Source organism: Sebastes fasciatus, chromosome 3 (genome assembly GCF_043250625.1).
Source record: "Sebastes fasciatus isolate fSebFas1 chromosome 3, fSebFas1.pri, whole genome shotgun sequence".
Lineage (NCBI taxonomy): Eukaryota > Metazoa > Chordata > Actinopteri > Perciformes > Sebastidae > Sebastes > Sebastes fasciatus.
The window spans coordinates 12,478,746-12,499,412 of NC_133797.1; the positions used below are offsets into that span (position 1 = coordinate 12,478,746).

The 20,667-nt window shown below is 40.7% G+C and overlaps 1 protein-coding gene across 7 annotated transcripts in view; it reads left to right on the forward strand.

Annotated features, from left to right (window-relative positions):
• The window catches only part of hap1 (huntingtin associated protein 1), a 45,982-nt gene that overhangs the window by 19,585 nt on the left and 5,730 nt on the right, over positions 1-20,667 (forward strand). For 4 of the 7 annotated variants that reach the window (XM_074629014.1, XM_074629020.1, XM_074629015.1 and 1 more), the window contains exons 1-11: positions 6,935-7,429; positions 13,322-13,398; positions 13,639-13,755; positions 13,857-13,951; positions 14,709-14,817; positions 16,176-16,254; positions 16,341-16,471; positions 16,553-16,627; positions 18,316-18,527; positions 18,804-19,022; positions 19,123-19,454. In XM_074629014.1, coding sequence (XP_074485115.1) covers positions 7,207-7,429; positions 13,322-13,398; positions 13,639-13,755; positions 13,857-13,951; positions 14,709-14,817; positions 16,176-16,254; positions 16,341-16,471; positions 16,553-16,627; positions 18,316-18,527; positions 18,804-19,022; positions 19,123-19,454 — 1,669 coding nt within the window. In that variant the 5' untranslated portion in view covers positions 6,935-7,206. The other 3 variants (XM_074629016.1, XM_074629017.1, XM_074629018.1) reach the window with 2 other exon arrangements.

The following is a 20,667-nucleotide window of genomic DNA, read 5'->3' on the forward strand; positions in this document are numbered from 1 at the left end:
AGTATGTAGTATGCACTGAATGTAAAAAATGGGGATCTTTGCTAATAGTGAGTTGCAGAACTGTTCTAGATTGTTTCAGAGCTTTAAAGGTGTACATCTCCTTGTTTGAGATCTTTATGAGGATGACTTTATATAAATTTAAAAAGGAAAATCATGTCCTCATCATAGCACTGTCGCCTCATAGCAAGAGAGTTACAGGTTCAAATCCAGCTTGGGGCCCTTCTTTGTGGAATTTTTCTCCAGGTTCTCTGGTTTCCTCACACAGTCTAAAGACATGCAGGTTAATTGTTGGCTCTAAATTGCCCGTAGGTGTGAATGTGAGCGTGAATGGTTGGTTTGTCTCTGTGATAGTCTGGTGACCTGTCCAGGGTGTACCCCACCTTCGCCCAATGTCAGCTGGAATCGGCTTCAGCCCCCCCACGTCCCTGAATAGGATAATTGGTTACAGATAATGGATGGATGGATGTCCTCCTTTTTCATCACATTGTGTAGTGACTACATTTCTGAACTTGTTTGCTTGATCAGTAGGATAATAATATTTTGCCCAGAAATTAGAATGAACTTAAAGGGACTGTTTGTAAGAATCACAAATGCTTAACAGCGACACCTGTGGCCGTTAAGTCAACGAATGTCAGCATCGGGTTCGCGCTTGCGCTCGCTGTACATAGACATGAACGAGCATCGCTCAAAACAGTGAGGAGACACACGTCAGCTTAAACCACAATATCACTCTATATTTCACCTGCTTGGCAGTAATGTTAGCTGACCAGACGAAGGTTTCTCCACGAATCACTGCTGATCCTAGTGTTGGTTTTTCCTGATTCAGCCTCCCGACCGCGGTCGGAGGGAACAGGGAACGTACCAGCACCCAGTCGGAGACATTAACGTAACTCGCTTCAGAGCCCCGTCACTTCACAAGACACGGGAAACCTCTGTTGGTCTGGAGGAGCTGCAGCAGTTATTTCTGCACAAACGTCCACTGTAAATTCACTAGATATTCTCAGAGCTACTAACTCTTCTGCAGTGTGTAGTGTGCGTGCATGCACGTGTGGTGGAGCGAGCTGAGTGAAGGCAAGCAGGCAGGCAGGCAGAGGAGCAGAGGAGCAGAGGAGCAGAGTACAGCAGAGACTTCGGCCCTGGAGACCAAAGCTACGGTCTCCCCTGCGACCTCCGACCGCAGCCAACACTGTTTTGCAAGACGGGCTTCACTAGATATAACTTTAGTGCTTCCGTGTAGTTTGTGTTGGAGTCTTGTCTGAACAGCGTAGCCACACGCGAGCGCGCATGGGACACCGACCTGGATTGACTTATACGTGTAAGAAGTTACAAACAGTCCCTTAAGGGTGTGTGAGTGTGTTTGTAGTGACCTGAGTGTGTGATGCCTAATCTCCCCTGCCCTCTCCTCCACATACACTGCCTCATTTGTGAGTCACAGATGTCAAATGTCACCAAGCCAATTAACCTGCCTTGACTTGGCTTCTCTAAGCAGTTTCCACTGGATTGCCGCAGACGCCATATCCCAGTGGCCACTCTGACATAATGATGACATTGTTGGCAAGTCAGTTGCTGCAGCAACCCAGACAGGCCAGGGTTTATTATTAGATGCATAAGTTGTCTGGACATGTGGGGTGATGGGAGATTGTGTTTATCCATGCCTTAACAACTGTAAGGTTTGCTTTGCTATGTGCACAAGGAATCTTTTTTCATTGTTTTTATAGTGACTACTTTAAAACACTGATCTGCTCTCAGCTTTAAAATGGAGGGTTGATCAGCGAGTCTTAGACGTTCTGCTCTGTAGTCTTTTGAAGTGTATTACATGTTTAAACTCCCCTTTTAAGGATCCTTTTTAGAAATGCATTATATATAGAGAGAGCCTCACTTCATAACAATTTGATGCACGATGCAAAGCCAGTAATTTAGTTGTTCGGTCAGCGACGCAACATTCAACACACGTGTATGAATGTGTAAATATCCGCCATATTTACTTTGCAATGATATCTGAAAAGGTAAAGAAACTTTGCTCTGCGGTAAAGCTGCTTTGTAACAGAAACCTGTCCTTGCCCATGTTAATCTCACCCATAATCTATACAGCCCATTTTGTTTACTATATTTCCACTACTGCATTGCCATTTACATTCTTGTTTTTTCAGGAAATAATACAGGCCACTGTGCAGGTGTATTTTAACAGTTTCTCAGGAAACATCTGCTGAACTGAACTTTATTTCAAGGTATCCCTTACGCTTGATGACCTTACCTTTATAGTGATAGGATTTCATGAGATTGCGTCCTCTTGATGCTAGATAGGCTGTACCCAGCTGGTGCCAAGCCACATGCTGCTATCAGGACCAGGAGAGACTTACCTGCTCCATGCAGATTGTGCCATGGTGTGTCATGTTGCAGTGTTTGACTCTTTTGGCAGGTGGCATATGGTGCTATTTGTTTTTTAGTGTTCTTCACTCTAGCTCACTGCTTCCTTCTCTGCACCATCTGTTTGGGTTTTTAATTCCCGTCTTACACTGCGTTTGCGTCCTACCCCTGAGTCTCACTATTCAACCTTGTTTTTGTGAAAACCCTCTGATAAACCCACTGTGCGCTACTTGTTCAGTACCAAACGGCAGTTGTTAGCAACCAGCTGGTGAACACAGTGGAGCCTTTAGCAGCTGAAGAGCCGGATATTTCCCTCAGAAGCTGGTGGAGACGACTCCAGATAAATGCTAATGTTGCCCTGTGTCTGCTGGATGTGTAAATAGGCAACTGTTTGCTAAATAATCTGTCATATCAACATTATAAGATGACAATATGTTGTGTTTGCAGTAGGGCTGTCAAAGTTAACGCGATAATAATGCGTTAATGCACATTTTTTTTTACCTCATTCATTTGAAAGGTGAAAATACTAGCATCATATGAAACTAGAAAAACCTAAGATATCCATTGGTACCAACCATGTCATACTAGCTTGTCGCAAAGGAGGTTAAATAACGCTTCGAACTTAAGCTAAATTTTGGTGAGGAAAAACTGGCATGGCCATTTTCAAAGTGGTCCCTTGACCTCTGACCACAAGATATGTGAATGAAAAGGGGTTCTATGGGTACCCACGAGTCTCCACTTTACAGACATGCCCACTTTACGATACTCACATGCAGTTTGTGGCAAGTCATAGTCAAGTTAGTACACTGACACACTGACAGCTGTTGTTGCCTGTTGGACTAGAGTTTGCCATTTTATGATCTGAGCGTATTCTTTATGCTAAATGCAGTACCTGTGAGGGTTTCTGGACAATATTTGTCATTGTTTTTTATTGTTAATTGATTTCCAATAATAAATATATACATACATTTATAAAGCAAGCATATTTTCCCACTCCCATGATGATAAGAGTATTAAATACTTGACAAATCTCCCTTTAAGGTACATTTTGAACAGATAGAAATGTGCAATTAATCACGATTAACTATGGACAATCATGCGATTAATCGCGATTAAATATTTGAATCGATTGACAGCCCTAGTTTGCAGCTTGTTGCGTTGCCCCAAAATGGCCAAGAATTCTATTAATGCAGGTTGAAGGTACATCATCTCCTGCAGAATTAGATTTTTTAAGGCTTTGCTGTCACTTTGTCTTCACAATTTCTTCAAAACTTCTCAATTTCAGTAGTCGCACACAGGCAGATTTGTTTATTGAAATGATTGACTGGATAGAGATTGAATAATGTTATTTAGTTATTAAACACATTTTGTCTCACGTAGAATGGGCAACACAGTTTTAAAACCTCATGATTGTAGTTATGAAGTGAATAAACCTCAAATCACATTTCTTTGGATGACACAAACAGGATTACCAGGAAGCATTTGAGCTAATGTTGTAGTCACACCTAGAATAACATTAATGACATGCAAAACCACTGATTCATAACAAGGATTACATGGAAAATACTCATAAATCAACCCAGACGTGATGTGCCGCAGAAGAAGTTCACTTGTCCGGTTAAACTCTAAACATTGTCTGCAGCATGTGTTGCTCTTGTATTGGGGAGTTGGCAGCCTGCGGGTAGAGCGTATCTGATCTTTAATAAATAATGATTGTTTATACATTAGATCTGAAATACGAGCACTACGTGACTGTCGTGCAGTACTGTATTTTGCTGTGGGTCAAAACAATGTGGCAAATGACCTTTAAGGGTGTTTCCTTGGTCAATTATTGACCAGCGATATCAGCTCTCAGTTTGCAGAGACTTGTTTTGTTGACATGGTGCTTATTATATTCTCACATTGAGTTACAGAAGAGGGCTGAGCTGATTTTATCAAGATTTTATTTGAGCTGTACTTTATTGCCTTTGTTTTGTAACAAGCCGATCCCGATTAACTTTACTGTCTTTCAGAGGCTGTAGCAAGTTCAGTGTTAGAGCTACAGTGAAGGTATATATATCTTATGAATCGTGTCGGGTAGGAGGCTCAGTAACACTCCAAACTTGCGCAAAATTTTGGCGAGGTAAAACTGGCATGGCCATTTTCAAAGGGGTCCCTCGACCTCTGACCTCAAGATATGTGAATTAAAATGGGTTCTATGGGTACCCACGAGTCTCCCCTTTACAGATATGCCCACTTTATGATAATCACATGCAGTTTGGGGCAAGTCATAGTCAAGTCAGCACACTGACACACTGACAGCTGTTGTTGCCTGTCGGGCTTGAGTTTGCCATGTTATGATTTGAGCATATTTTTCATGCTAAATGCAGTACCTGTGAGGGTTTCTGGACAATATTTGTCATTGTGCCTATTCTAAAATGATGTGTTTGAATATTTATGCATACCGGGGTTGCTAAACAGTTTTGGAATTGCATAAATTGAGTATGACTGTTGAGACTCTTGTGGAGTCAATGAGCCCAACTGTATTCATGTGTGATGATGTAAGTCCCCATAGTAGCCATTTCATTGTAGTGAGACCATTTTTTAAAATTTGATGTCACTGTATAAAATGACCTGTGGTGACCTCTAGGATAATCACAGCCACAAACTAGAGACCTAGAGCATTCAGAGGATGGATGGCTTTCCTATGTATATTGACAATAAGGGGGTTTCTGAGCTGTTTCCAGTACAGAAGTGCTCGCCATTCAATTGCCAAAAAAGCAATTCTTGCAGAAGTCTCCAAATGTCAAACATTTTTGATACCAAATCATAGCATGGCTTTTTCTGTGGTGTTCCTCGAGGTCTTGGTGTCTTAATGTGGTATTTTAGAGGGATTATTGATCTTTTTTTTTATCAACTCTTGAGTGGTAAAAAAATTGTTTAATTTAGCACCAAATCTGTGTATCAAATGGTATCAACCCAAAAATTGCTGCAACAATTTATGAGACATAATAGAGCATGGGAACAGCCATCACATACTTCTATCATAATGTTCTTAGCCATTAAACACTTTTACAATTGATTCTAATTAATTCATGTTTATTTCAGATTTATGACTAGAACAACTTGAAACACAGTGCAGAGCTGCATCTCAAATTAATCTTCATGTTCCCAGCTTTCAGATGATGTACACTACTTCTATGTGACATCTACTGCTGACCTGCCCTCTCCCCCTAAAGACCCCCTGTACCCCCCTAAAAAAGACAAAAACAGGTCCATTGTTGGTCTCAGAGGGTTAATCTCGTTAATGTAAGGTTTATCTCTATGATCCAGGTGATATGATGTCTAGTAAAGGTTGAATCAAAGCAGAGTGTTGATTTTACTGGGAGGTGACTCAAAGACCTTGTCACGTCTTTGCTTGTTATTGTGGGCAAAGTACTTGAGACTTTACTTCCTTATAACCTGTTTTCCCTTGCATCATTTCTAGTTGTGTTGTTGTTATAGCTCTGGCCTGTTAACTTCAAATGGTTGAACCATTCCTGTAGAGGATGATATGATTTTCCACTTAATCCGTACACATTTCATTTAGATTTGCTGCCCTCGAAGATTTAATTCTGCAAACAATAAATGCTTGCAAAGATGGGAAACCACAGATGGTGAAAGTTTTGTCTCCACTGTCTCTTGCGTGCTGCATTTGACCTGGAAAGAGTCAGTTTGTGCATGAAAAATGAATGAGGAGTTAATATTTCATTGGAAGAAAACTGCTGTGTCTAGGGTAGCAACTGCAAGGGCACGGGATGGACAGAGACAAGACGGTGATGACCGGGTGTAGAATGACTGCGGGTCATCGCAGCACAATGAAGTTGACTGGACAATTCATTGGAAATTCATTTTTTGAATCTTGATTGGAATGAAAATAAACTGAAACACACATGGTTGCCCTAATAATCTAGGAGAACAGAGCATTTACTTACTATCTGCTCACAGAAGGCAATCCTCTAATCCTCAGAACATATTAATTAGACTTTATTATTGTTATTGATTATTCATATAAGTATCAACTTAAATTAAATAGAACATATTTAAACATAAAATATATATATATATAAATATAATTAAATATAACACAAAAGGAACCATTATTTTAGTATAGGGAGAAATGATATAATACAAATTACATGTTTTTTTTCTCTCAATAATCCCAGTCAAAACCCATAAAATCTCAGACTGTATTCACTCTATTGCTCCCATCAGACCCCTGTAAAGTGGGTGTGTCTCTGTCTGCACCAGTATTACGCACAGCCCTCTCTCTATCTGCTATGTGCCCAGAACAAGAACAGCCATTGGCGGGGGCGGAAGCTACCATCTCCCTCAAATCCAAAGGGTGGGTGGGCTTAATGCAGCATCCTTTTAAACTCCATCAGCATTCCCATCCTGGAATATTTTTTCAATTATAGCCAACAATACTCATCTTTTTGTGCTTGGACAAGGTCATTGTGATCAATGTCATTTTTTGTGGCTCATGGTGTGGATTTTTCTTCCTCCTTCATCCCTCCTCCTCTACCTCCCCTCTCTTCTTACCCGGTAGTCCAACGTGGCCAGGTGAACGGAGGCACGCGTGACGACAGATGGCTCTTACAGTCTGAGGGATTATATATTAACGCCGAGCAGCTCAGATTCTCTTGCACACAGAAACACAGGCAGGTGTATACACACACCCACTCCTGTTGCCCAGTGGAGACTGTTTTCCCCAAACACACATGCCTGCAGAATGACTCCAGACACACAACTGGTGTGTGACAGCACAGCGTACATACAGTAGGATCAGAGGAAGAAGAAGAAGAAGAAGGAATTTAACAGATGGACGGAGAGGCTGAGGGCAGTTTTTCTCCGGTCACCATGGAGGTGTGGAGCTCCACTGCATCTGAGGAGGAGGAAGAAGAGAAGAGCACTTCCAGTCTTGTGGGTGAAGTAGTGGAGAAGGTGGAGAAGAAATGCCTCAACAGCAATAACAATAATAGTAACAACAACAACAACAACAACAACAACAAGAAGGAAAGCCTTTGCCGGGAGGTGACACAAGGTGAGAAGAGGCAGGGAATAGGAAAAGGCAGGTGGTATGTATAAGAGATCGGTCAGCGATCCATTCTGCTTAGAAGAGAGAGTTTAGAAAAATTAGAACGTGTCGTCATTGTTAATGATTATTCTGCCCTGCAAGTCAGATATTGCTATCTGGTGTGTTTTGTTGTACATTGCGTCATCAAGGTCTCTGTTATCTAAGTGCTTTAATACTTTATAGTGCACTGCATGTACTGCAGGGTGCAGTGATGTCATTGAAGGTGCATCACGCAAATGATGATTACTGTTCAACAAAATGCTGCTTGCTTTTGCAGCTCTTGTCATAGGACAACCTGAAAGTGTCACGAGATATAAAGTTTTGTAAATATATTCAGTCTCCTCTTATTGTGGTGAAGGTCACTGAGCCTGTGTGTGTGTGTGTGTGTGTGTGTGCACGCTGCAGCTGCGCAATCAAGCCCTGTGTACATGTCAGCAGTTGTCATTTTGAATTTGGGTTTTCTCTTGTACTGCTGTTGTTATTATATGGAGGTCGGAGCCATAGAATTAGGAAATAGTATTTTAATGCTACAGTTTCCAGTTTTTTGGATTTCTTCTTCTCTGACATGGTTTGAAACTCAGAGGGGAATTGTGCTTTTGGAAACCAAATTGGTGAAACGAGATTGAAGGAACGACCCGAATGCTCATCCTAACAAACGACTGCTTTTGAATGTTCCAAAATCCTCTACTTTGAGGTCTGTCGTTCAGAAGAACAAAGAGTGCAGGTGCATTCACTGTGCTGCTGCCCATAGTTTCAGTCCAATATCGTCAGTTGTCTCTGCTTTTCCTGTAATGCGACGTTTTGAAACTTGTCAATGAATAGGCGTCAAAAATAAGATAATTTGAGGGTGTTTCCTGGCTTATTGTGAAGAGCAGTTTGTATTGGCACAATTTAATCTTGTTACAGTATTTTTCAAATTGATGTATGTGTTTATAAGGATGGACATGGTTGTACAACTAAGATTAAAAAAGGTGCTGCCTGTCACGGATTTTCTGCCTTAACAGAGCAGTTAATGTGAGCGGGGAGTCTCCTCTATTCCTCATCTGTTTTGGGCTTTCTTTGTCTAAATGGGCATGTGGCTGGCACCCGCACGAATACTGCGACACGGGCACCCCTCCAGGAAAGCAGGACACTCAAACAAACACGTTTCTGGTCTCTCGGTTCTGCAATAGAATAAATAAATTGGATAGATTTTCAGTTGACGACATGTCCATATTGCCAGGATCTTTAGGCCAAAATCCAACTGTAATTTTTAACCTATTAGTGATGGATCTGAGAATATTATTTATAAGTCCTCCTAATTCTTTAGGTCTTTGTAAAATATGTATAAACTTAATACTGTTCACTCATTAACTATGCTAAAAAAAAGTCCAGACAGATTAACAGTAGGAAGCTCTCTGAGACAAATTTCAGCTCCTGCCAATCTTGTCAAGTCTGCGCCTTCAGAACAATAGAACTCAAAAGGGGATCAATGTGATTCTTGTTCTTAGAGCTCATCCACGCCTGTCTGATCCCCACAACGTCACAGACGTCATAAGTGTACCTAAGTCAGCAAAGTTCATCCATTAGGTACAGTATTAGGCTAGCAGTTCAGGTTAGCTGCCTGGATTTAGCTCAACCCAAACCCTAAAACCCCTAACATCCTTGATCTGCTTTACGCTGTGGCAGTCAGGTCAAGAGGAAATAGATCTGGTATTTCTGCCAGTGAGACTTTGTCTTCAGCTTGCTGAAGAATGCATTCATTCAAGTGCAAATAAGCCATTCAATAAACTTCACTTTAATATTCTGGAGGTAGACTGACATGAAATAATGAAAAGTAATGTACTGCTAATAGAAATGACTTCACTTGCTGCACGGCATTTTAAGGACTTTGTTGTGAACTGGATCTTATTTTGTATGTGTGTGAGTGTATGTGTGTGTGTACAGGACAGTATCTGAAAGCCGCCGACAGTCCTGCTGCTGACTTTGCTTTTAGCACAGCAAGTGCTGCAATCCACTTTAAGTAAAATAGGATTTCAGGAAGGTGAACTATTATCTGATTAAACTTTGTTAATTTATAGAATGCATTTTGGTAATTACACATTTAATGTAATTGTATGTAATTTAGGCAGTAGTTTACTGTTTATTAAAGGTGCTAAATTTGATATCGGGAGCATTAATATAGCATCAAACAACTATTGTCTACGTAAAAATATAGAGGAGTAAAGTCTACCTGAGCAGAGAATGAAGTCACTCCCTCTGTGTGTGTTGTAATCGGAGCTTCTCCGTGCTTTGTTGACAATGCGTGCTTTTAGTGCAAGTTCGTGCATGTGAGTGCGCCCAGCTGGCTAGCTCACGGCTGTTGCTCTGCACTTCTCTCATACGGCACTTACAGCTGATAACGCCGTCCTGACCGTTGGCGTCATTGCGGAAACATAGCACCCCACCCTCCGGTTCCCCCTCAGGTTAAAACTGTTAGCCCCGACAGCTGTTTCACTGTTGTTTGTAGTGTTAGTGTTAGTGAATGATGCGAGTACTGTACTTCTATTTTACCTTTTATATAGGTTTTATTGAATACATTTGAATAAATTTAGAGTCAAGCTTAGAAGTTCATTCTTGACCTCTTGACGAAACCGCAAAACATTTCACCTTAAGGTGCATTTGGTAGCTGTTGTGGAGTTTTTTACTAGTGCAGAACCTGTTCAAAATGTGCCTGTTCGGAACGGGCCGATTGCTTGGCCTCCTATGTGGCTAGTTAATCAGTTCAAGCCTGAATACAACTCAAGAAGTCTTGATCTCAAAATGCTATTAAATTAATTTGCCATTAAATGTACTTAAGGATCAAATTTAGACTCTCAGCATAGCTTTTTATTACATGACTCTTTTGGTACAAACATTTACCCAACAATATGGCGGAACGCCTGTTGATTTCGGACCCTGGTCCTGAGCAATACATCCACCAAGTGTGAAGCCGATCGGATGAACGGTTGTCGAGAAAATTACTTATGAATATGTCCCGTAGATCTCCGGTTGCGACGGAGAATGAGCGATATCCAAAATGCCGTTCGGCAGTGTAACAGTTATTAGGGGTCCCCGCTCAATTCAATACACAGCATGTACATAACACACTGCTAAAAATATGCCCTGTAGATCTCAAGAGCTTACACTCCACACTGGACTGCACTTCCTTGGGTCCTCATCAATACACCCACCAAGCGTGAAGTCGATCGCTTGAACAGTTATCAAGAAAATCAACAGGATCTTTGTCAGCAGATGGAGTTTGCCCATTTATTATGGAATTGTAAATGTTCAAATTCTGAGCACTTTAAGGACTTCTCGTCCATATTGGCTTAAATATTAAAATTTTGAATTTGAGAGTTGATGTGACTATCACATTTGGCGAGATATTTCTTTCTTGGGCATTTTCTGCCTTTATTTGACAGTGAGAATAGAGAGAGACAGGAAATGTGGGGAAGGGAGTAGGGGAATGACATGCAGCAAACGATCCGGCCAGCCAGGAATCAAACCGGGGACTCGCTGCTCAAGTCATTTGCGGCCATGTGATATAACTCCTAACCACTCGGCTATCAAGTCGCCATCATTTTATGAGCAGAATTTAATAAATTAGAATGACAGTATCCATTACCTGCATTTTGGAGGCAGGGTTGATCAGTGGTGCAAGATTTATCCTTTCTATTAGAGATTCAGTGTTCAAGTGCATTAAGTTAAATTAAGAGAGTTTCCAACATCATTTGTCAGTTTTGTCATCTTGGTGTCCCAGATTCTACTTTTGCAGGAGTGACTTCCCTCCTGACATTTGTCTGGCAGAGCTTTGTGATTATTTGTGATGAGTTAAAATGCTTTCTGAAACATTTTTGTTTTTGCATTACTCTTTAATCTACTAAGTGAAGATGGAAACATGACCTCTACCTTACTGTAAATCACCTCCGACTGCTAAAGGCATGATTAGTATCAGTAGTTCAGCCCAAGGTTAGGTTCTCTCCATTAGGCTGATTAGACACTGATACAGCTATCCAATCACTGTGTTTCCAGGCCAAATTCAAGGACTTCAATCTAATTATTTTGCTTTATGCCAACTTCCCATCTCTTTAGTCAAGCTATGCTTCTACCAAAGTAAAGTTACACAACCGATTTTGGTTTAGAGGCGTGCAGGCTAGTCCAGACACATTTTGTACATCCTTAAACAGAGACGAATCAGATGTTAAAAGATGGTGTGAATCTTAAGTCTACGAGTTCTGCACCAAAAGCACAAAACCTACAATTGCAGGTAGTATTACAAAAGTTGCACAACATTATTGTATTGTATTATTGTACTTAATGGTTATATTTTATCATCTATGTCTTTTGTGAAATTAACAAATTACAAACAATGTTAACTTGTCAGTGTTTGGCTCATGTACAGTACATGAATGACTTCAATTAAGAAAATACTATATCCATCTGAACTGAGGAATTGACCCATTGACCTTCCACACCACATCACCCTTACTGACTTTGAAGGGGACATAAACAAACCAATCTCCAGGCTGTAAACAAAGTTAGAGGTCAATAGTCAGTTGTTGTTATCCCTTCCATGCTGTACACGTCCTGCTAGTGTGAACACTTCGTCAGTTCAGCCCTGGCAGTCTCTCCCGATGAGCTATATTTGTATCCAGGAGAACGAGGCCTTTATTGCCGTCTTATCTGGGCTAAAAGGGATCAAGCTAAGAGGATCAGTATCTGGCTGACCACATGGAGATGTTGTGGTCTGTAGCTGTAGAAACTTCAAGGAGAAATATACTCGAGGCTCTCATTCATACAAAGAATGCTTTTTTCAGTCTGGGTGATTGGTGTTTTTACAGGTTAATATGAAATAATAAAAATGTGACAAGGGCATGTTTGCATGAGGGCAGCCTCTCTGTCTTCATCATGTTTACATGATTATGTAATCTACGAATAATAATCCATTTTTAAAAGCTTGTAATCCATTTCATCAGTAGTGAATCCAAAAATGCAGCAGAAAACCAGAAGCTTTTAATAGAAAGTCAAAAAGTCAAAGGGATCAACAGTACTGGTCTGGACATGTGATTTGATTGCAAAGTTAATTCTTGGCGAACGGCTCAGGAAACGCAACATCACCTAACTTCATAAAAGTATAACAAACAAAGAGCCCTGAAATCACTTCTTCTAACCAACCAATATTTTCCATATGGACTGCCTATATAAGCTCAGTCCAACCAATATTTTCCATATGGACTGCCTATATAAGCTCAGTCCAACCAATATTTTCCATATGGATTGCCTATATAATACAGTCATACAAGTCTAAAGGCCTATTATGATTATCACTTGATTTTCTGTCTTTTTTTATTTAATAATTTGTGTTCTCTATATTTTTTGTTTATCTTTCTTGTCTTATGAAAACTCTATGCCATATCACATGAGCGTATGCTCTTAGTTTGTTAATGACACTGAATTATGAATGAGTCTTCTTGATATTTGCATAATCGGTGGGTGTTTATGGGATGCATTGTTGTCAAATACTTTGCTAAACTATGTCTGTTTTTTTTACTATGTCTAAAATTATTGATAGATACATACACATTATGTATATTACATAATTGTAATTATTTCATGTAATATTCTGCTTGGAGAATGCCACTTTTTAGGCAATTCTCCTCCACGCCCCCTTGCAAATTATATATTGTATCTTTTTAATTTTATATTTGTAAATCAAGAAATAAACAACCAAACAAAATAAAAACAAAGCTCCCATCATAAACACTCTGCCAGGCTTTGCTTTTACAGTATCCTTTGTGTGCCACCAACAGCTCTGTCTCTTCCTCCATTCATTTAATCTCTGTCTCCTTCCTCCCTCAGTGTTGTGCTCAGACAGAGTGGGCCAGGTCACCAAGACGTATCATGACATCAAGGCAGTCACCCACCTGCTGGAGGAGGTAAGAGAGAGACACACAGCAGATGAACGGGATTATAGCGGATTAAAGTTATCTGCCTCACTGACCGTCACTGTGTGTAACCCTATTCAGTACTGTTGTTTCTGTCAGTGCGATCAGAAGGAAGTCAATTAAATTGTGATTGTACATCTACCACATTTTGACGATATATACTGTAACTGTGCTATGTCATTATGCATTGTTCCATAAAATAAATGGTGGTATTTATGCATCGCTCTGCAGAAAGAGCGGGATCTCGAGTTAGCAGCGCGGATCGGTCAGTCCCTCCTGAAGCAGAACCAAGAAATCACCGAACGCAATGAAATGCTGGATGAACAGCTTGAAATTGCAAAGGAAGAGGTATAAACAAACCTCACGTCACACTGAAATACACAATCTGTGTTATGTTATCAATGTGGTGCTCATACAGTCAAGTGATATTAGCTTCCTTTATGTTCTAGATTGCTCAACTTCGCCATGAGCTCTCGATGCGAGACGACCTCCTTCAGTTCTATGCGAGCTCCGAGGAGATCGAGAACGCTGAATTGCACTCACCGTGAGTTTACACACACACCAAACACACACACACACACTACACAGATTATGAGGAATGACCTTCACAAAAACATGTAGTATTAGTTTGCTTCAAAACAAAGTGTAGGTTTGTGACTTAGTCCATAAAGATAACCTTCAAATTAAATGAGAATTACTGTAATTCATGCTACTAATTTCTGTTCGATTGAACAGAAAACACAAATTCTATTTCCCTTTAAATACATACAGAGCAAACTCTTTCGTTTCAATAAACAGAGTACTAACTTTTTGAAATGTTGAGTGCTACTTGAGCCTTTGACAAAAACTTGTCAGTATTTTCTTGTTAAAACTATTTCAAACAACAGAAAAGGTGTAGTCTACTACATTATCTAATTTACATTAAATAATTTAAATACAACCTTCCTGCTATAGTTTTTCGGGTTTTTTAAACAAGATCCCTAAATGTTTATGGTCCTCAGCTCACTGAGTCTGTGTATGTAAACATACGTCAGAGCATCTCCACTGATCCTCTCAAAGTTTCCAGTAAAGCTGTCTGCTAAACTCTTTCCCATCAGCAGTTAATCATCATCACTATTCATTACTCTTCTCTTTTCATTTCTATTCACTGAAGCAGCTTATTTAACCATTTTTAAGTACATATTACCACTCATTTTGTTAGAAAATATACATTTGTTTAGCTATCTACAGTTGATAATTGTCCACTGGTTCTCCAGGCGAAAGATGTCTAATGCAGACAAATGTTTCTTCTCTTGTCGTAGAATAAAAAGGAACGAATCATGCAGTTCCCTCAGCAACTTCGTCCACTATGACTTCCTGCAGCAGAAACTGAAGGGCTTAGAGCACGAGAACCGCAAACTGCGAATAGAGGTATGCAACACTGCAAATTTCTCACACAGAACGGCATGAAAGGAAAGTTGCTCATTGATATAAGATTAAATAAGACACTTTATGGTCATGTCTGTATAAAATCTAGCTTAAGGTATTGTTTTATGAACTACTGACGACATTTAGTTTTAATCCTATACAAATATTTTCATTCATACTGCAACATTCATTTGCAGAAACTGCTTGAAAATACCAAAAGTGCAGTATGCAATCTCATTATACACTGCATAACGCAAAATGAACACATTTCTAACTATAAATAAGTCATTAATGGGTTGCTGAGGAGGAGTTCAGTCAATATTTTGGGTAGTAACACCTATTGTTTATTATGTCTTTTTTATGTTTTCGCATTAGGATTACATCGGGTGTGCTGTTGTTTGAATTTAAATGAGAACTTTGGTATTTTTCAACCTGGACCCTATCTTTCCATGTTTTTGTGTCTAACTGACTAAGGGACAACAATTTCTGAAATGTGTCCAGTATTGAGGGAGAGTGCTGTAGGCGGCAGCTGCTCACGGGTTGCAATATGGTGCTATAGGGGCAAGCTGGCACCGTCATTTATGTCCTCTAAAAGTACTTGTTTTGCCATGACAGGCTCTGGTTGTTATTATAAGTGTCTGACATTATGGAAAGAGTCTCGCTCAAGGAGAAGTCTCGTTCTGAAATCTGGCGAGGTGACGTGTTGCCGGAAGCCAACGGAGGAATAGTGGAATACATCCTTGGTGAAAACGAGTGCCGGCTGGGCAGAGTTTGTTGTGTTGGAGTACAGAAAGCGTAGTTTAGTGTTACCTAAAAGATTTTTAATGTCTTGGCTGAATATTTAGATGATTTCATTGTGGACGAGGATTTTGAATTTGATGGCAGCCCGTATTTATTTGAGCCAGATTATACGGATATTCAGATTTCACAACAAGACTTTTCTTTGAGCAGGACTTGGACACAATAACAAGCAGACCGGATCAAGCGAAATGTAAGAAAAGCGTTTTATTTCTCTGTAGGGTCCTTTCCATAATGTTGTCAGACACTTATAATAACGGCGGCAAAAACAAACACTTTTAGTGGACGTTATGTTACATTGACGCTGCTCACTTGCCCTCGCAGCTCACGACTGCTGGTTACAGCGTTCTCCCTCAATACTGGACCAATTGTAAAAAATGTTGTCCCCATTAGTCAATTAGACATGTAAACATAGGGAATTAGGGTCCAGGTTAAAAAATACTGAAGTTACCCTTTAACAAATACAATAAATGATTTCAGTACCTTGAAATGAAAATATGTAATTTATTAATTGACTCTCTTGTTAAACGTATGACAATTTCTCATTGCCATTATTTTTGCAGGCCAATGACCTCACAACAGAAACGACCAACTACGAGGAGCAAGAACAGGAGCTGATGATGGTGTGCGTGGAGGAACTCTGTAAGTGTTACAATCTTGTTCCAGTATAGGAAAATAATGCATAGACGATGAGTTCCAGGTGTATTTATGGGACTTGTGTGTTTCAGCATCCGTCAATAAGCAGGTAGTCGACCTGTCGGAGGAGCTTGCACGGAAAATTGAGGACACTCTCCGACAACAGGAGGAGATTAGTTCACTGCTCGCTCAGATTGTTGACCTGCAGGCCCGTTGTAAAGGGGTAAGAGACCGTTTCCATGTTCTGTACGAATGGTGTCAAATCACAGTAAAACTCTGCTAACTTTCTTCTCTGTCCTTCTAGATCACCCATGAGAATGAGGAGCTGAACCAACACCTGAGTGCCTCCCGTGAGAGCCAGCTACATCTTCAATCAGAGGCAAGACACTTACAATCACTTTGACAAAATATACTCACTTAGAATTGGATTAGGATCCTTTCACATTCTTACCTGAGGAGGGCAAAACTCCAACAGCACTTGTAGTATGGAGAACAACTTTTGGAGACTGGAGACTTGTGGCCTTCTTCATCCGGCTCATTCTTACCTGAGATCTGTTTCCAAAAGGCTACAATTAGAATGTGGACAACTAAAAAACAAGCTTTTGTGTTTTCAAGTCTTCAAACATGCACAGGTGTTTTATGTAAACATTTGCAAAGCCAACCTTCTTTCATTGAATGTAATTGTGGGCATTTACAATACCACACCGTAAAGAAACAACAAACAATCTGAGTGCTTTTCCGTGTTGGATGTGAGCCAAACCTAAATGCTACTGGCTGACATTCCACACTCAGTCAGTCAGTCTGTTGCCAGACCTGCATAGCTCTTGTCAATCTGCTGCCTCATTTTCTAAGATCATACAATGGTAATCGTTTATTGTTTACTCCAGACCGCTGTGAGTTTGATGGGAAGGTCTGTGTGTCACACAGCACTGCACATCAGTGGCGCCGGAATGAAAATGATTTAAAGTAAAATTCATCAATCTAGAGCACTTTCAGAGCAAATTTATGAGGCTAGATCTATGAAGGACTTGGTTCTCTAGTAAACAATTAAATCATAAAGGTTGTATGGTTATGAATGCTGATGGAAAAAAGTCACACAGCATAAATATAGTAAACGAGACGGGGTGCCGACATCGCCACAGACCCTTCCCTTCCCACAGGGAGAGAGGGCGCACTGTGCAGCGAGAACTCCACGGCCCTGGGCAGCAGGAGGTCCGGGCGTAGGGTGATGTAAAACTCACGATTGGGCCTTTCCAAGCAGACCTCGGTGGCGGCGCACTGGAGGATGAGAAGTGTGAAAATATTTTGGGTTCATTATGAAACGGTAGCGGGCTGGATGTCAGATCACTTTGATTTCATTTGAATTAGGCTACACAATGGTTGATTATTGTATTTTGATTGGATAAAGACCCACAGCACACTCTGCTCCGCCGGTTGCAAAATGTGGATAAATATATTATTCAGGGCTTTTTTATTGGGCATCAACTTCATGTTTACACCTGTATTGTTGAAAAAAAAAATAGACTTGAAGCGTAAATAAAGGCTTCAGTTCAGGTTGAGCTTACGTGAGACACAGCTGAGATGGAGCCATGTAAACAGCTCTTTACAGATTAAAATGAGAGCGCATCTGTAGAGTACAAAACACTTCTGACATCCTCCAGTCTTGACATGCACGGGGTGGTCGGGAATGATTGAAATGTCTTTTTTTACCGTGTTGCAATATAGGGGCATTTGCGGAGATACAGTGATTTGTGACCTTAAAAAGAAAGTCGGACAGGGCAATTGCCCCTTGGCACCCTTGGCCCATGCTGCACATACAGTCAATGTGTAGTTGAGATTTTGTTAATATGTACCATCACCATATGCATCAGCTATAGCCTTCATTCATTCGCCATGTTTACCCAGAAACCCCTTCGCTATGATCCCACACAGACCTGTTCATGTGTGTCTTTGCAGATGCATACTTGAGCATTAATATGTCAATAATATTCAGCTCTGACGTTGTGAATGGTATCATGCATTCTTCTTCTACTACAGTTTGACAGATATGTCTCCCCCTGTCTGCAGCTCAAGGACCTGCAGGACAAGTACTCCCAGTATGAGGACATGCTCCGCGAGGCCCGAGAAGACATAAAGAACTTGCGGAATAAGAGCCTACCCAACAGCACGGTGCAGCGGTACACTGCACTGGCCTCTGTGCTCCCCATGGACTCACTGGCAGCCGAGATAGAGGGCACCTTCCGCAAAGGCCTGGACACCCCGGCTCCCTCAGAGTACAAGTGAGTCAACCCCACCCCTCCTATACAGTAGCTTCAGTTGTCTAGGTAACTTTCGTTGAGATTTGTGCAAGTAAAAGATTTGTGCTTTCTGCCTCAGTCTTCTCATTGGTTAGATGAGATCCTGTGCATTTTACTTTTTAATGAGAAGACGTGTTTCTGAGCTTCTGACATGCTGCCCTGCTTACTAATAAACATATATATATACATATGTTTGCAACCGAGATGAATAATGTAGATTGTGAGTAATCTTTTTATGGCCCCTGTGTCGCCTGGCAGGAACCACCCGTGGCGTGTGTTTGAAACAGTGAAGGTGGTCAACAAGAACGTGAGGCTGCGGTCTCGCTGCCACTCCCCGGGGCTTCCAGGCTCCAGCCCCGTGTCCACTCGCTCCAGTTGTACCAGCACCCCCCGAACCAGCTACTATTGCTCAGACAATGCCAGCCTTACTCTGGAGGACAAGCTTAGCTCCAACAATGCTCAGAAAGAAGACAACAGGTGAGTGTGCGATCATGCACATACTGTACGTGCACTATTATATCAAATGGAAAATTCCACAGCAGCTAAAACATGTCACATCTATTCACTGCATTGTTAGTGGGCCGAAGCGTCTGGGCCAGCCGGGCACACCAGGAGGCCAGGACCTGGAAGCCGCCTTGCGCAACCTGTCAGCCCGACAGCAGAACCACTCTTCTGAAAGGCCTTTCTTTGATGTTGAGCGTGAGCGTAAACTCCATGCCTTGACAGCAGACTGCGAGGAGGGCGAGAGCTCCAGTGGCTTCCTGACACCAAACGATAGCCTGGTCTCCAGCCCACCAGCGTCCACGGGCACCAACTACTCCAACGGCAGCTCACGGCACTCCTGTGGCTCCTCAGGAGGATCCAGGTCCTACCTGCCCGACCGCCTGCAGATCGTCAAACCTCTGGAAGGTAAAATCTTCATGCTTGAAACTGTGTCTTATCAATTTCTTGGAACTTATCCCAACTTATGTGGAGTCACGATGGAGCATAAAAATATGTTTGTAAAAATCCAAACAAGACAAAGAGTTCTGATCATTAATGACGTTAGTGTGTGATACTTATTAAATAATAAATCTGCTCTGCTCTTACAAGTACAAAGTACTCTTTAAAATAGGGAAGCAAGGCAACAGTTTATTTACTTTCTATTGAAGCATATGATATGTATCTACATTTGATTTAGCAGCCAATGGTAACTGATCAGCAGTTGGTGGCAGTATTGCTAGAGGAAATGTAGCAATGCAACACAAAAGGCAGAGAAGAAGAAGACTGCTAGCAAGCGAATATGGATGTAAAAGATTAAAGGTCTTATTGATAAAATTATTATGTAAATTAATATTTATTTTTTTTTAAATACATCCACAGAGCCTAAGTAAAAGCATAGCTTTTCATGAAAAAATAAATATTATGATTGTGAATTAATCATTTTAAAAATTTGGCGGGTCGAAAATGAATGTTTTGTTGATATCTATGGAAGATATCTGACGGTAAAACAACATTGGTATCACGTGGTATCTCTGGGTTGTCAGTTAGTGTGGAACAAAATGAATAAATGGCTGAGATTGACGGTAAGTGCCTGGCAACGACTTGTTGTGAAGTAAATGCAATGGAACAGGGGAGGGAGAATGCAACATATATTGGCTAAATGTTATCAATAGCACCTTTTAATGTAAACATAACTTGTTTGTTTACAAAAAAAATCCACGCTGCACCTTTAAACACTGACCCCACATAACGTTACCTACCAAGATTACATTTTCATATCAACATATGCCTACTAAAGTTACAACCATTGTAGTTTGTGATTTTGTTTCACATTTTTCTTGACTTCGAAGGGATAATGAGACAATTTGGATCACTTGAAACTGTGCTTAAGACAACAATTTTCATTTTTTATCATGTCTGTAGTTTAATTTGCAACCAACAACACTATTGTCTTTTGGGGGAATCTACCGTTTATAACAGGGTATTTGCAGGTCTTGTAAAGTCTTGAAAAGCAGTGAATTCAGTATCATCAAAAAAGGCCTCTGAAGGTATTAAAAAGTCTTGAATTTAATTTAAGTCTTACATATCTATGTTAGTTGTAAAATATTTTTGTATCTTGTGGAGAAATGTGATAAGACCA